This window comes from Oryctolagus cuniculus, chromosome 1 (assembly GCF_964237555.1).
Source record: "Oryctolagus cuniculus chromosome 1, mOryCun1.1, whole genome shotgun sequence".
Classification (NCBI taxonomy): Eukaryota; Metazoa; Chordata; class Mammalia; order Lagomorpha; family Leporidae; genus Oryctolagus; species Oryctolagus cuniculus.
In genome coordinates this window covers 5,082,345-5,097,648 of record NC_091432.1, presented here as the reverse complement: position 1 = coordinate 5,097,648, position 15,304 = coordinate 5,082,345, and the positions used below count along the sequence as shown (strand labels likewise).

General features: G+C 62.2%; 3 protein-coding genes across 12 annotated transcripts in view; 2 read left to right on the top strand and 1 right to left on the bottom strand.

The window, feature by feature from the left end:
- Positions 1-7,914, top strand: part of TOP6BL (TOP6B like initiator of meiotic double strand breaks) — a 94,913-nt gene extending 86,999 nt beyond the window's left edge. The window contains exons 14-16 of the mRNA XM_070050967.1: positions 5,297-5,372; positions 7,349-7,751; positions 7,911-7,914. Of these exons, the coding sequence (XP_069907068.1) occupies positions 5,297-5,372; positions 7,349-7,751; positions 7,911-7,914 (483 nt within the window). The remainder of the gene's footprint in view (positions 1-5,296; positions 5,373-7,348; positions 7,752-7,910) is intronic.
- Positions 7,915-8,036: 122 nt separating this feature from the next.
- On the top strand, positions 8,037-11,736 carry RCE1 (Ras converting CAAX endopeptidase 1). 2 transcript variants are annotated; one of them, XM_051830879.2, is made up of 8 exons: positions 8,037-8,258; positions 8,353-8,455; positions 8,529-8,612; positions 8,797-8,875; positions 9,572-9,739; positions 9,853-9,924; positions 10,801-10,863; positions 11,092-11,736. In XM_051830879.2, the coding sequence occupies exons 1-8, from the start codon at positions 8,074-8,076 to the stop codon at positions 11,325-11,327; spliced, it is 990 nt and encodes a 329-aa protein (XP_051686839.1). In that variant the 5' UTR covers positions 8,037-8,073; the 3' UTR covers positions 11,328-11,736. The 2 variants fall into 2 exon arrangements, with proteins under 2 accessions (XP_051686839.1, XP_069924037.1); XM_070067936.1 differs by having other exon boundaries at positions 8,111-8,258; positions 8,533-8,612.
- A 1,177-nt stretch (positions 11,737-12,913) lies between these two features.
- The window catches only part of PC (pyruvate carboxylase), a 95,815-nt gene continuing 93,424 nt past the window's right edge, over positions 12,914-15,304 (bottom strand). For all 9 annotated transcript variants that reach the window (XM_051830870.2, XM_051830871.2, XM_051830874.2 and 6 more), the window contains 6 exons: positions 15,005-15,254; positions 14,606-14,850; positions 14,340-14,519; positions 13,942-14,190; positions 13,631-13,771; positions 12,914-13,550 (listed from right to left, as the gene is read on the bottom strand). In XM_051830870.2, coding sequence (XP_051686830.1) covers positions 13,302-13,550; positions 13,631-13,771; positions 13,942-14,190; positions 14,340-14,519; positions 14,606-14,850; positions 15,005-15,254 — 1,314 coding nt within the window. In that variant the 3' untranslated portion in view covers positions 12,914-13,301. The remainder of the gene's footprint in view (positions 13,551-13,630; positions 13,772-13,941; positions 14,191-14,339; positions 14,520-14,605; positions 14,851-15,004; positions 15,255-15,304) is intronic.

Genomic DNA, 15,304 nt, shown 5'->3' with positions numbered 1-15,304 from the left:
GACCTTTCCCTTTCTCTCTCTCTCTCTCTCTCTCTCTCTCTCTCTCTCACTGTCTAACTCTGCCTGTCAAAAAATAAAAAAAAATTAAAAAAAAATAAAGTAACACAAGAGTTATACCTAATAAGCCAAGAAAGAAGATAAAATGGAATCATAAAAAACTCAACCTAAAAAATGACAGAAAAATAAGGAAAAAGAAGAAAAGATAATACAAATAGGAAACAGTTATCAAAATGATATATTTGAACCCTGCCATATCAATTATGACAATAAGTTTAAGTGGTCTAAACAATTCAATTAAAAAGCAGAGGTTGTTAGATTGGATAAGGAGACAAGAGCCAACTACATTCAATCTTCAAGAATTCCACTTTCAATATAAAAGAAGATTTTTTTAAAATGTTTTATATATGTTATATTTATGTATTTGAAAGTCAGAATTAAAGACAGGTTGACAGAGAGTCTGCAACTACTGATTCACTCCTCAAATGGTCACAACAGCCAGGTCCGAGCCAGGCTGAAGCCAAGAGCCTGGAACCCTGTTGGATCTCCCACATGGGTGGCAGGGGCCCAAGTACTTGGTCCGTCTTCCACTGTTTCCCCAGGTGCATTAGCAGGAAGCTGGATCCAAAGTGGAACAACCAGGACTCAAACTGGCACTCATGGGATGCCAGCCATCATTGCAGGCAGAGGCTGAACCCACTGTGTCACATTGCCAGCCCCCATAAAACGAGTCTTAAGGAGAGAAAAAGATGCGCAGGGCCGGCGCTGTGGCACAGCAGGTAAAGCCACTGCCTGTGATGCTGGCATCTCATATGGGCGCTGGTTTGAGTCCTGCTGTAGGCATTTGGAGCGTGAACCAGCAGATGGAAGTTTATCTTGATGTGGTGATGTTTCACAAGTATGTACGTATGTCAGAACTGAAGTCTGCACTTTATTTACACACACAAGCACACACACACAGCTTGCCAGTTATATAGCAATAGAGTTGTTATTAAAGAATTATGCGCCCGTGTCTGAGAGACTAACAGTCTGCAGCACCTCCTCTACATCTTTTCTCCTCCTATCTCTACTGCCTGATTGGATGAGCAAGTTTTGGTGTCTTGGCACCCAAGGATCGTGGCATCCCGTGGATTTGCCATCCTCCTCTTGGGTGTAGCCCAAAAGGCAAGGCCAGTGGAAACCTGCTTGTAAGTGCACCCTTGACCACACCTTTTTTCATGGCTCTGTGTCCCTTCTACGGCGCTTTTTCCTTGGATTGTGTCTGCTGTTCCTTTCACCTGGTTCCCTGCAAATACTCTGGCCAGTTTCCCTTGAACTTGGAGGGCTGCTGCCCAGACCTTGAGCAAATAAAGCCAAGACCCATTGTGTCAGTCCCCTAGGGATTCTGTAAGAAACTGCCATCATCATGATGACTCAAAAACAACACACTTATTCTCTCACATTTATTCTCTGAAGTCCACAAGTCCAAAACCAGGGTGTTGGCAGGGCCACGTTTCCCCCAAGGGTGGGAGGGGAAAACCCTTCCTGGCCTCTTCCGGCTTCTGGTGGGAAGTGTTCCTTGGGCTGCGGTTTGTGTAATTCCAGTCTGTACCTCCATCTTTAGCCTTTCCCCATGTATCTTTCAAATCTCCCTCTGCGTTTTAAGGACATCTGTCATTGGACTTGAGGCTCACCCCAAGTCCAGGATGATCCAATCTCAGGATTGCTCATTATATCCACAAAGACCCTTTTCCCAGATAAGCTTACGGTCACAGGTTCTGGGGCTGTAACTTGGACATGGTGGGAGTACTGCAGCTATCCACATCTTCAGCTTTCTGGGGTAGGTTTAGGGTAGGTCACGGACCATTGTAGGACCCAGGGCCTAGGGCTCTTCAGCCTGTGAAGTTCTTTGCTTGGGCTTCTCTGATATCCCAGTGAGATCTCAAAGATAAGGATGTGACCTCTTTCACCCAGTTCCCTGGCTGCAGTGATGGCCGACAGCTCCAGGGCTATCCATAGCCGAGCTCACTTGGCAGATGGCTCACGACCTCAGGGTCTCACCAGAGGTAACAGGTCTTGGGAGGAAGTCCCCGACCTGTGCAAGGGTTTGCACATTAATGTCTGTAAAGATGTTTCTAGTGAGATCATAGTTTCACAGCTGAGGATGTGTATTGAGACCTCCTGGCTCCTGAGCCTAACACTGCTACCATGCAGGACTGGAAGGTGAGTCCAGGGACTGAGAGAGATTGGGGCCATCCAGGAGGGCCCATGTTTCCTGTGGTAATGGCCATTCAGAGATAGCTGACTTGTTAGTGGCTTAAGAGAGACACCCAGTGGTTTCAGCGAAGAACTACAAGATTGAGGATGGAGAGTCAAGATTCTTCCAGCTCTGGGCCAGTTCCTGTTTCCATTTCCAAACAGGAAGGTGGAACAGCACACCACCCATAGTGTTCGCGGAGAAATGGAAGAAGTAAGGGGAAACATGTTTAGCATTTTATAGAAAGCATTCTGGGAAAGGCCATGTGAGCATGGATTCCAGCCTGAGTACTGGACCAGAGTGGGCTTGGTGTTACAGACGAGGGTGGAACTGAGCTGAAGCTGCAACAGGGCGGCGGCTGCCCAGGAAGGGCGTTGTTTCCTGGGGGGTGAGGGTGGGCTCCAAGGAGGTGCATCCTGAGCACGGGGCTGTCTCTTCTGGGCCCAGATGCGAATGAAGGGGAAGTCCTCTGAGGCTCAGAGCTTATATCCCAATGCGGCTCGTTCCTTGGCAAGACCAAGGATAGGAGAAAGGTGTATCTATTGAGAATTTTCAGATTAGAGTGAATTTTTAAAAATTGAGGGTAAGCGTTGTAGCACACCAAGTTACCCATTGCTTGGGATGCCTGCATCCCGTATCAGAGTGCCTGGGATAAACACACACCTCCACTTCCGGTCCAGCGTCCTGCTAACACACACACTGGGAGGCAGCAGATGATGGCCCAAGTACTTGGGTTTCTGCCACCCATCTGGGCAACCTGGGTGGAGTTCCCGGATTCTGGCTCCCGCCGGCCCAGCCCTGACTGTTGTAGGCATTGGAGAGTGAACCAGCAGATGGAAGATTTCTGTTTCCCTCTTTTGCTCTGCATTTCAAATTAATAAATTTTAAAATGCTTTATCAAAAAAAGTTGGGAAGTTTCCTAATACTGTTTTCCTTCATACCCTTAAGGTGCCTGCCCCTTCAGTGTTAGTTAGAATGTAGAAATTGAAACTTGTTTTAGTAAACAATACATGGTAGAATACTTGAGATACAATTTATACACTGTAAAATTGTCCATTTTGAAGTGTCCAGTCCAGTGGTTGTCAGCAAATTCACCGTGTCATGCAGCTACCATCACTTAGTTCTAGAACACGTCCATCACACCAAAGGAAAACAACACCATTAACAGTTAGCTCCAGCGCCCCTCCGCCTCCCACCCCTGGCCACCACTAATCTACTTTCTGTATCTCTGGCTTTGCTTATTCTGAAATTTTTTTTTTTTTTTGACAGGCAGAGTGGACAGTGAGAGAGAGAGACAGAGAGAAAGGTCTTCCTTTGCCGTTGGTTCACCCTCCAATGGCCGCCGAGGCCGGCGCGCTGCGGCCGGCACACCGCGCTGATCCGATGGCAGGAGCCAGGAGCCAGGTGCTTTTCCTGGTCTCCCATGGGGTGCAGGGCCCAAGCACCTGGGCCATCCTCCACTGCACTCCCTGGCCACAGCAGAAAGCTGGACTGGAAGAGGGGCAACCGGGACAGAATCCGGCGCCCCGACCGGGACTAGAACCTGGTGTGCCGGCGCCGCTAGGCGGAGGATTAGCCTAGTGAGCTGCGGCGCCGGCCATTCTGAATATTTTGTAAAAATGAAACCATGTAGTATGTGGCTTCCTGCATTTAACATGCTTCCAAGGTACATATTATATAATAGCCCTACATCCATTCCTGTGACTGCATCATGTTCCATTATATGAGTATCTCACATTTTATTTATCCATTCATCAGTTGTTGAACACTTGAATTTTTCCTACTTTTCAGCTAATACAAGTAATACTGCCATGAACGCTGTTATGGGGCCTGTGTCTATATTCTCTGGATATGTATCTAGGGGCAACATTGCTAGGTCATAGGGTATCTCTCTGTGTTCAACTTTATTTTTTAAAGATGTATTTATCCATTTGACTGGAAGAGTAACACTCATTTACTTCCCAAATGGCCACAATGGCTGGGGCTGGGCCAGGCTGAAGCCAGGAGCCTGGAGCTGCATCCAGGTCTCCCACACGGGTGGCAGGGCCCAAGCACCTGGGTCATCTGCTGCCTTCCCAGGTGCACTAACAGGGAGCTGGACTGGAAGTGGAGCAGCCGGGGCTCCAGCCCACTGCGCCACATGCAGGCTCCTATGTTTAACCTTTTGAGGAGCTGCTGCAGTTTTCTGTTCCTGCCGGCACTCTGTCTTGGTCCTGGTTTTTCCACATCCTCCTCAGGAGGTTCTGTTGCCTTCCTAGAGAGCACAAGGTGGTCGTGCTGGTTTCGATTCGCATTTCTCTGATTAATAGGAATGTTTACCATCCTGTCACGTGCTGTTAGCCATTTGTATATCTTTTTCAAGAAGTGCCTATTAAGATCCTTTCCCGTTTTTAATTGGATTTTTATTGTTGAGTTTTAGTAGTTCTTTACCCAAGATAAAAGTGCCTTAATACGTATGATTTGAAAATATTTTCTTCTACTCTTAGGAGTTTTTTCAGTTTTTCGTAATGTCCTTTGAAGCACACACTTCTGATTTTGCTGGAGAAACCTATTTCCACATTTCTATGAATAAGGAGCTGTGAGGACTGGGTCCTGTCCCCGCGCCTGTTCTCTGTGCAGACTGGATGAACCAGGGTAGCAGGTTCGGAAAGGCTCCTGTGGGCTACACCACATGCCCTGCGGCCTCCCAGGTTTACCGCCAGTCACCCGCTGACCCTTGTAAGGCTCTCTGCTGGCTGTCAGGAGACACGGGCGTGGGGAGTTCCAGGTGACAGTGGACGTTCACACGTAACAGGGACGAGCAGGCGCGTGCAGGCCTTGCTTCCGAGTGGCAGGAGTGGGGCGGACGGTAGGTTACGTGTTGGCAGCACGGAAAAGGAGACCCAGCGGTGGCCAGAGCCGCAAAAGGGCCCTCAGGAGTGGGGGCAGAGTGCACCCCCAGGAGGTGAGGGAGGACGCCGGCCCGGGAGAGCGGCCAGCACAGCGCTGCAGCCACGTCCGGTCGCTAGGGCTCAAGTTCGTGCTCTTGCAAAGCTCACTTGGGACTTCTCATTTCTCACGCAGCCGAGCCCACAGGAAAAGGACTCAGCCCCGAGGACCCAGGCCGCCCGTGAGCACACCTGCCCAGAACGCTCTGCAGGTAAGGTTTCAGCTGCTCGGGTGGGTCCTCACTGCTCTTTCAAACTCCTCTGGCTCCCCCCACCCACGTGGCAGTCCCTCCCAAAAGCTAGGACTGCAGATTCCTAGTACGGTTTGTGCAGTCACGGGCAAGCAGCGCCTGTTGGGCAGAGCGGGTGCAGGGGTAATGAGCAGGCTCAGGGCCTGGATTCCGCCGGTTTCTTCACATCTTTTCTCCGTCATTCGTGCCGCGCCCGCAGCTCTTCCCGGTTTTAGTTACTACTCCGTTTCAGCTCTGGAGCTGCCCCGAGCCGGGTACCTCGGGTTGTGATGCAATGGCAGTTATACTGAAGCCATGTCCCTCCCCAACAGCTCGACAGCTGCAGGGCCCCCAGCAGCCAGGGTACAGCCGCTCTGTGTGGTCACCGACCGCTGGCTGGTGCCAGGCTCTACCCAGAGCTCTCAAAGTCTGTCATGATGCTGTGACGTATAGGTTCTGTTCTTACTCTCATTTCACGGGTGAGGAAAGAGGCCCAGAGATGACCGGGAACTCCGGGGCCATGAGCTAGAACATCAGAGCCAGAACTGAACCCAGCAGCCCTCCCGCAGGTCCCGAGTCCTTCGGACAAGACAGGGCCGGGCTGGACGCAGTGTGGGAGTGACTTCAGCCCCTAGAGACAGGGCCGGGCTGGACGCAGTGTGGGAGTGACTTCAGCCCCTAGAGACAGGGCCGGGCTGGACGCAGTGTGGGAGTGACTTCAGCCCTTAGAGACAGGGCCGGGCTCTGACTTCAGCCCTTAGAGACAGGGCCGGGCTGGACGCCATGTGGGAGTGACTTCAGCCCCTTAGAGACAGCTGCCACGTGCACGGCGCCCGGGTCAGTCTGCCACTCGCGCCATTTGTCGCCAGTTGGGGGTAGGAGGCAGTCGTTGCTCAAGTCCGCAGCGGAGGCGTGTGCACAGCAGACACTGTACTTCAGGTCAGGTTTAAGAGATGTGAGTGCGCGGCTTACAACTCAGAGTCTGTGCAGTGAGGAGAGGGATGCACACGGAACCCAGGCCCTCTCGTGGGCGCCCTGGGGTGCTGGCCTCGCCACAGGCGGGGTTTCACGTGGCCAGCTGCCTCCCCTGAGGCCTCTGACGTGGCAAGGCGTCTCTCCGGGAAAGTCCTCTTCACCCCGAAGCTGACATCTCTCGTATCGGAGACTGACAGACTCCCCCGGTTCCCCTGCTCCCCGCCTCTGGAGCCCTGGCCAGGAGCCCACCCCACTCCCTCCTGACTTCCCGACGGGCGTGGGCACTCCACGAGGGCCCGCTTCAACCCCTGACCACGATCAGCTCCTCTCCCTCCACCTCCGGCCCGGTCAGCGGCGCTGCCGTGTGGCTACCAGCCTCTGCGAGGCCTCCCACGAACACCTCTGACCCCCGGTGGGCCCAGCCCCACCCCCGCCTGCTCGGGTCCTCGCCTGTGCGGTGAACGTGTCCACAACACCGGCAACCCTGCACTGGCCGCCTCCTTACTCCCACCGGAACAATCCACTTCCGACCTTCGGCCGTGGGCGCAGCGGGGCCTTCGTGTGGGTGCCGCTGGATGCGGTGCACGAAGGCTCCCTTCATCCCTCATCCCTCAGGCGTCTCCCCAGGGAGCCCTCCCGCCCCCAGAGGGGGGGCGGCGTCCGTCTCCTCCCCCGGCCCTGGCCACCTCCTGCCCGGCCGCGAAAGCAGCCCCCAGGCCCTGCCCAGCGCGAAGGGAGCGGAAAAGGGGGAGGGGCGGGGCGGCCCGGCAGCGCGGACCCCAGAACGGGCGGCGGGCCTGGAGGGGGCGGCGGCCCCAGCTGCCCCTCCCCAGGCCCGCGTGCAGCCTCGGCCTGCTCAAGGCCGCGCGGGACAAGGACCAGGACAGCTGCTCGGCGCCCGCGCCCGCGCCCCCGCGAAGCCCGGGCCACGCGAGTCCGCCCCGGGCCACGCGAGTGCGCTGCAGTGGGGCCGTTCCTCGCAGAGAACAAGAGGCTCAAGACGGGCGTGGACGAGACGCGAGCCCCGAGCCCGGCGGCAGCGGCCGCGCGCCGCCCCGAGCCCCGCGCGGCCCCGGCCCCGGGCGCGCCGAGCCCCGGGCGTGGCCTGGAGGTAGGAGCGGGGGCCGCGCGGGGAGGGCGCGGAGCGGGCCGCCCCCGGGGGTCCTCACCCGGGCCCCTCTGCTCCCGCAGGAGGCGCTGTGGCTGCGGGAGGTCTCCAATCTGTCCGAGTGGCTGCGTCCCTGAGCGGGGCGCGTCCCCGGGGGCCGCGCGCGATCGGCGCCGTCCGAGCCTCAATAAAACTGCTCCGCACGCCGCGGCCGCCTCTCTGAACCCGGGGCCGAACGGGCCGGGGCGGGGCCGGGGGCGGGGCCGGGCCCGAGAGGGGCGGGCGGGGGCGGGGCCGGGCGACCCGGGGGCTGGGCCGGGCCGGGGGCGGGGCAGGGGGGGCCGAACGGGCCGGGGGCGGGGCCGGGCGACCCGGGGGCGGGGAGGGGGCGGGGCCGGGCCCGAGAGGGGCGGGCGGGGCGGGCGGGGCGGGGCCAGGTGACCCGGGGGCGGGGCGGGCCGGGTGGCCCGGGCGAGGGGCGGGCCGGCAAGGGGGCGGGGCCGAGGGCCAGGTGGCCCGGGGGCGGGGCGGGCCTGCCGCCTGACGTCACCGCACTTCCGCGGGGCCGCGTCACTGCTGCGCGCCGCGGGTGCGGGCGCGATGGCGGCGCTGGGCGGGGACGGGCTGCGCCTGCTGTCGGTGTCGCGGCCGGAGCGACAGCCCGAGGCGGCGGCGCTGGGCGGCGCGGGCCCGGGGCTGTGCTGCTGGGTGTCGGTGTTCTCCTGCCTCAGCCTCGCCTGCTCCTACGTGGGCAGCCTGTACGTCTGGAAGAGCGAGCTGCCCAGGTGAGGACGCTGCGCGCGGGGCGGGCCGGGGGCGGGCCGGGGGCGGGGCCGCGGCGGGGCGGCGGCGACCTCCGAGCTCGGCGTCCCCTCCTAGGGACCACCCCGCCGTCATCAAGCGGCGCTTCACCAGCGTCCTGGTCGTGTCCAGCCTGTCTCCGCTCTGCGTGCTGCTCTGGCGCGAGCTCACGGGCATCCAGGTGCGAAGGGGCGGGCGGGCGGGCGGGGCGTCCGTGGGAGGAGCCGGACTGATGCCCCCGTCCTGTGGCTCAGCCAGGCACATCCCTGCTCACCCTGATGGGCGTGAGGCTGGAGGGCATCTTCCCCGCGGCTCTGCTGCCCCTGCTGCTGACCATGGTGAGTGCCGTCCCCCCCGCCCCGTGGCGCCGACAGCACGCGCCCTGTGGCCCTTGTGTCCAGGTCGTGTCCCGGTGAGAGCCTGGCCCCGGGAAATCCTGGCCGAGACCGGGATGCGTGAGGCTCCGAGGTTTGGGCAGAGGCCTGGTGGTCAGAGCCCAGATGTCGGCTCCTGCTTCTCCAGATCCTCTTCCTGGGCCCGCTGATGCAGCTGTCCATGGACTGCCCCTGCGACCTCACAGACGGGCTGAAGGTCGTCCTGGGTGAGTCCTCGGCGAGGGAGCGTGGGCACAGGCCACGCGGGACAGTGGGGGAGGAGAGCCAGCCTCTGTGCGCGGGGGCGTGGAGCTGCGTGACCTCTGTGACTCGGTTCTCTTTAAGATGTATTTATTTATTTGAAAGAGTTAGAGGAGAGGCAGAGAGGGAGAGAGAGAGAGAGAGAGGTCTTCCATCTGCTGGTTCACTCCCCAGATGGCCGCAAAGGCTGGGGCTGAGCCGATCTGAAGCAGGAGCCAGGAGCTTCCTCCAGGTCTCCCAGGGGGTGCAGGGGCCCAAGGACTGGCCATCCTCCACTGCTTTCTCAGGCCACAGCAGAGAGCTGGATCGGAGGTGGAGCAGCCGGGACTAGAACCGGTGCCCACATGGGATGCTGGCCCTGCAGGCGGTGGCTTTACCCGCTACGCCACAGCGCCGGCCCCATCTGAATTGGTTCTTGCGTCCAAGGGGTCCCTTAGGCACCGCAGCAGTACTTGATGCGGGCCGGACGGCTGTGGTTACGTGTTCGCGAGTTCTCCAGAGGACAGCGCGGCCCCGCGCGGGCGTCTCAGCACCGCTCTGTGCTGGGTCTGCCGCGTCTGGCCGCCTGCTGCCCGCTCTCGTTGGCAGCAGTGCCTGACCTGAGCTTGGCCAGGGCGACGTTCGGGAGGGCGCCCCCGTTCACCAGAGTCCCGGCCCCCCAGCTCCCCGCTCCTGGGCCCGCTGCCTCACAGACATGCGCTGGCTGCGGAACCAGGTGATCGCCCCGCTGACGGAGGAGCTGGTGTTCCGGGCCTGCATGCTGCCCATGCTGGCGCCCTGCACCGGCCTGGGCCCCGCCGTGTTCACCTGCCCGCTCTTCTTCGGAGTTGGTGAGTGCGTCCTGCCCGCTCCTACAAAGCTGCAGTGCACAGGACGTCGAGCCCCGGGGGCGGGCCCTGAGGGGCGGCTGGGAGGGGAGTGACGCGTGCCGGCTTCCTCCCAGCCCACTTCCACCACATCATCGAGCAGCTGCGCTTCCGCCAGAGCAGCGTGGGGAGCATCTTCCTGTCTGCAGGTGAGCGGGCGCCGCGCGGCGTGCTGTGTGGCGGGGGGGCGCGGGACCGGAGCGCTCGTGCTGGAGGGGCCGGCCTCGGGCGCCAGGGTGCAGAGGACGCCCGTGAGTGGCTGTCAGGGACGGGGTGGCGACCAGCCGAAGGTGCAGGCGTGGTCACTCACGGGGGGCGGGTGGCGTCTAGCCGAGGGTGCAGGCGTGGTCACTCACAGGGGACGGGGTGGTGTCCGGCCAAGGGTGCAGGCGTGGTCACTCACGGGGGGCGGGGGGCGTCTAGCCGAGGGTGCAGGCGTGTTCACTCACAGGGGGCGGGGGGCGTCCAGCCGAGGGTGCAGGCGTGGTCACTCACGGGGGGCGGGGTGATGTCCAGCCGAGGGTGCAGGCGTGGTCACTCACGGGGGACGGGGTGGCGTCCGGCCGAGGGTGCAGGCGTGGTCACTCACGGGGGGTGGGGTGGTGACCAGCCGAGGGTGCAGGCGTGGTCACTCATGGGGGACGGGGTGGTGTCATGCCGAGGGTGCAGGCGTGGTCACTCACGGGGGACGGGGTGGCGTCCAGCTGAGGGTGCAGGCGTGGTCACTCACGGGGGGCGGGTGGTGTCCGGCCGAGGGTGCAGGCGTGGTCACTCACGGGGGACGGGGTGGTGTCCGGCCGAGGGTGCAGGCATGGTCACTCACGGGGGACGGGTGGGGTCCAGCCGAGGGTGCAGGCGTGGTCACTCACGGGGGACGGGTGGGGTCCAGCCGAGGGTGCAGGCGTGGTCACTCACAGGGGACGGGGTGGCGTCCAGCTGAGGGTGCAGGCGTGGTCACTCACGGGGGACGGGGTGGCATCCGGCCGAGGAGTGCAGGCGTGGTCACTCGCAGCCTCCGTCCCCAGCGTTCCAGTTCTCCTACACGGCCGTCTTTGGTGCCTACACCGCCTTCCTCTTCATCCGTACAGGTTGGTTCTCGGTCCTGGGACTGGGCCAGGGTCCAAGGAGTGGGTGGAGAGTGGGAACAGCAGGCTTCCTGTCACAGCCTTGGACCGGCTGAGCAGGCCCTCAGCTCGGGGAGGGGAAGGAGGCAGAGACAGTGGAGGGGGCACGGCCTCCGCAACAGGAGACGCGGTCACCAGGCCCGGCGGGGCCCAAGGCGTTGGGGCCGCTCCTAAGCGCTCTGTCCCCCCCAGGACACCTGATCGGGCCGGTTCTCTGCCACTCTTTCTGCAATTACATGGGCTTCCCCGCCGTGTGCGCAGCCCTGGAGCACCCGCAGAGGCGGCCCCTGCTGGCCGGCTACGCCCTGGGGGTGGGCCTCTTCCTGCTGCTGCTGCAGCCCCTCACGGACCCCAAGCTCTACGGCAGCCTGCCCCTCTGTGTGCTGCTGCAGCGCGCCGGGAACTCAGAGATACCCCTGTGCGCCTGACCCGCTCCCACGACACTCCTACGAACTCTACGGGCTCCCGGCCCTCCCCGTCAAGGGGCACTGCAGGGGAGGGGCTGGCTGGGGTCCCCGAGATCTCAGGAATTTTTGTAGGGGATTGAAGCCAGAGCTAGTTGAAGCCCAGGGACCACGAGAAGGGAGCGGATATCCAAAGGGTATGGCCCTCTGAAGGGGGCCGAGCAGCAGCTGGGAGTGAGGGGCCGACGGGCCGAGCCCCCTCCCCACTGCTGCTCCTCTCAGCCTCCCTGCCTCTCGGCGCCTGGAAAGCTGCTCGGGTTCTTCTTTTTTCTTCTTCTTAATTTATAAACCCCTCCCCTCAATTTCCCAGGGTTTTCTCACTTTTTGCATCAGGACTTTGTATTGGGATATTAAAGAGATTTAACTTGGGTAACACGGCTTCAGATCTTTGGCAGTCGGTCCATCTGGGACCTGGGGTGTGAACACCTGTCCCAGCACAGCCTCGGAGCTCTGGGCAGGGCGGCCTGGCCTCTGCGGCGCCCCACATCCTGGCACAGGTGCACCGGGTATGAGCCCAGCTCACCTGCCCCCAGGGGCGGGGCCTGGCTGTGGGTCCTCCCCCAGCACCAGCAGACTGCAGACGCACCTGCCGGGAGAGGGGCGGGGCCCCAAGGGGGTGGAAGCCCCTGCACAGGCCTGGGGTCCCTGGCTGGGACGGCCGCCCCCGTGCTGCCCATCCGCCCTGGGGGGACCCTGCGCAGAGGCTGCTGCCCCAGAGCAGCGGGGGCTCCGCTCTGCCGAGCGACACGGTAACTCGAGGTTCGTCCCTAGAGCACACCAGTGTTCTCTCTCTCTCTCTCTCGTTCCTCAATGGTTCACACTGCCCCGCCCAGGACTCTCTTCCTTTGGACTCTAAAGAACGTGTGTCTCATTTGCAGACTTGACAGACTCGGCACGCTGCCCGGGTCGCCGTGACTAAAAGGCCGGCATCACCTCACCCACCTCCCACGCGGGCTTCCCTCCCCGGCCCTGATGAGCGTGGCGCCTGTTTGAGGGTACACTTGGGGTCTGGAGGTCCCGAGAGAGAGGCCTGGCTCACTGTGACCTGTGGGTCCCCGAGACTGGGTCCCGGTGACTGCCAGTGTTTCTCCACCAGGTTCCCGTTCTCGCCCCCCCCCACCCCCAGCTTAGGAACTGCCTCTCCACCCCACCTCACGGTGCAGTGACACGGTCGGGGCACGCCTGGGGGAGACAGACCAGAGGCTCCAGGTTCCGAGGGCTGGTCACACACGGTCACACCCGCAGTGAACCAGGGCCCCTCCAGCCCCCAGCCTCCCACCAGTGCACTCAGCTGCTGGATTCCACTCCCAAGGGTCCCCCCACACTGGGACGTGGCCCTGGGCTAACTGGAGCTGAGAGGGCCCAGGTTTAAAGCAGACCACCTGTCCACAGACAGAACATCTCCCCTCTGTGACCTCTGTCCGTGAGGGAGATGAAGCCCGAGCCCCCGCTGCCCTCCAAGGACGGAGGTAAAACTGCCCGCCCACTCGGGGCTTTGAGGGCGGCCTTGCCCTCCGCTGAGCAGCAGGTGGGCTGCAAAGGACCCGGTGTGGGGGGCAGGAGGAAGCCAGCTTTATTGAGCGAATTTCCCAGGACCTGGGCTTAGGCCCCTCCTGGGGGGGAGGGCCCAGAGGCTCAGGATTCAGGTGGTTGTGGTCGCACAGGTGTAACTCAAGGTGGACCCCAGGTCCTGGGCGCCCTCCCCTGCCCTGTAGTCTCCAGTGAGAGAGAGTCCTGATTTGGCAAGAGATGAACGTGAGGAGCCGCCTGCCAGCGGAGACGGGACGCCCGGCTGGCGGGGAGGGGCCCCTGCAGGTGGGGTCTTCCTGGTCCAGGTGAGGCCTGCGCCCGGGGCCAGGCCTTTCCGCTGTCCGGCACGGGCTGGCCTGGGCCTGCCCCGCGAGCGCAACTGCTGAAGATGCGGGAGCGCCGGCGAGATCACTCGATCTCCAGGATGAGGTCGTCGCCTTCCAGTGTCGCGTCCTTGGTCACGTGGACCTTGCGGACTGTGCCCTCCATGGGCGAGGTCACCACAGTCTCCATCTTCATGGCGCTGAGCACGCACAGGGGCTGGCCCTTGGCCACCTTGGCCCCGGCGGCCACCTTGATGTCGACCACCTTCCCCGGCATGGGGGCCCCGATCTGGCCCTTGACGCCCTTCAGGGCCTTGGGGTGGAAGTGCATCTCCTGCAGACGGGAGGGGCTGTGAGGCGCCAGCCGCGGGCCTGTCCTGTCCCCACCACCCGGCCGACCCTGGGGAGCCGCACCTTCATGGCCTGGGTGTCCTTGACCAGGATGGACCGCAGCTGCCCATTGAGCTCAAAGAAGACCTGCCTCTGGCCGGCCCGGTTCAGGTCGCTCACGGCCAGGGCTTTGATGTGCAGGGTCTTGCCCCGCTCCAGCTCCACCTGCAGAGGGCGAGGAAGCTCCGAGCGGGGGCCCGGGCGGGCCGGCCGGCCGCTGACCCTGGCCGCAGGGACATCACCCACCCTGAGTTCGCTCGCTGGCGTCTCAGTGCCCTTTTGCTCCCAAGGCAGGGGGGCTGGGGCACAGCGTGGACAAGCACCAGACCACTGACCTCAAACTCTTCGGCGATTTTGGGTCCCTGCAGGAAGAGGCGCGTGTTGAGGCTGTCCAGGGGGCCGAAGGTGGCAGTGAAGTCCTTGAACTGGGCGAAGACGTCCGGGTACATGGCCGCCGAGAGCACGTCCTCTGGGGTCACCTCGTCGCCATGCCGCTCTGCCAGCTCCTTCTCCAGCACCTGCAGGTCCAGCGGGGGGAGGGAGGCTCCCGGCCTCCCCTCCACCCTGGGCAGGTCCTTTAACACCTGGCGGGGGAGAGAGGAGGTCAGGCTCCGACGCGGGCTCCTGGCCTCCCCTCCACCCTGGGCAGGTCCTTTAACACCTGGGGGGGGAGAGAGGAGGTCAGGCTCCGACGCGGGCTCCCGGCCTGGGCCTCCCCCCACGCCGGCCCTACCTTGGAGCGCAGGGGCTCGGGGAAGCCGCCGTGGGGGACGCCGATGTAGCCCTGCAGGAACTCCACCACGGAGCGCGGGAAGGACAGCTCCTCGGCCTGGGCTTCGGCGTCCGCCCGGCTCAGCCCGTTCTGCACCATGAACTGGGCCAGGTCCCCCACGATCTTGGAGGAGGGCGTCACCTGAGGAGAAGGCCCCGGGAGTTAGGGTGCCGGGCACCGAGGGGCTGTGCAGGGTGGGTGCAGCCGAGCGCACCGGGACGCCTCACCTTGATGAGGTCTCCCAGCATCTGGTTGGCCTCCACGTAGGCCTTCTTGACCTCCTTGAACTTGGAGCCCAGCCCCATGCTGTGGGCCTGGAAGTGCAGGTTGGTGTACTGGCCGCCGGGGATCTCGTTCTCGTACACGTCCGAGTTGCCAGACTTCATGGTGGCGGTGCAGTCGAAGGCGGCGTACAGGCCCCGAGCCCCCTCCCAGTACTCGCTGTAGTCAAAGACGCGCTCCAGGGGCACCTCTGCGGGGAGGCGGGGTCAGAGGAGGGCTCCTCCCCCGGCCGGCTCAGGTCCCACCTTGGGGGGGGGGGGCGGCCAGGCCAGAGCAGGCCCCTGGCTCTGCTGGGGCTGCGGACAGTGCAGAGTCCAGGGCACGCCGTGGGCTGCTGTCCCTACCTGTGTCCAGCGGAGTCCCTCTGGTGCAGGCCACCAGGGCCCCCATGCTGGGCTGTGAGGTCATCCCAGACATGGAGTCAGCCGCCACGTCCACGACGTCCGCCCCAGCCTGGGCGCAGGCCAGCATGGCTGCCACGCCCGCCCCCGACGTGTCGTGGGTGTGGATGTGCAGGGGGAGATCGGGGAAGCGGTCCCGGAGGGAGCTGACCAGCATGGTGCAGGCCGCCGGCTTCAGCAGCCCGGCCATGTCCTGGCAGGAGGGAGGAGACAGACGGTGAGGAGGGGACCGTGCGGGGCCCG

Coding starts and splice junctions, on each gene's coding strand:
- RCE1 (XM_051830879.2), top strand. CDS start 8,074: ATGGCGGCGCTGGGCGGGGACGGGCTGCGCCTGCTGTCGGTGTCGCGG. Junction 8,876..9,571: donor CGGGCTGAAGGTCGTCCTGG/GTGAGTCCTCGG, acceptor CCGGCCCCCCAG/CTCCCCGCTCCTGGGCCCGC. Junction 10,864..11,091: donor CTTCCTCTTCATCCGTACAG/GTTGGTTCTCGG, acceptor TGTCCCCCCCAG/GACACCTGATCGGGCCGGTT.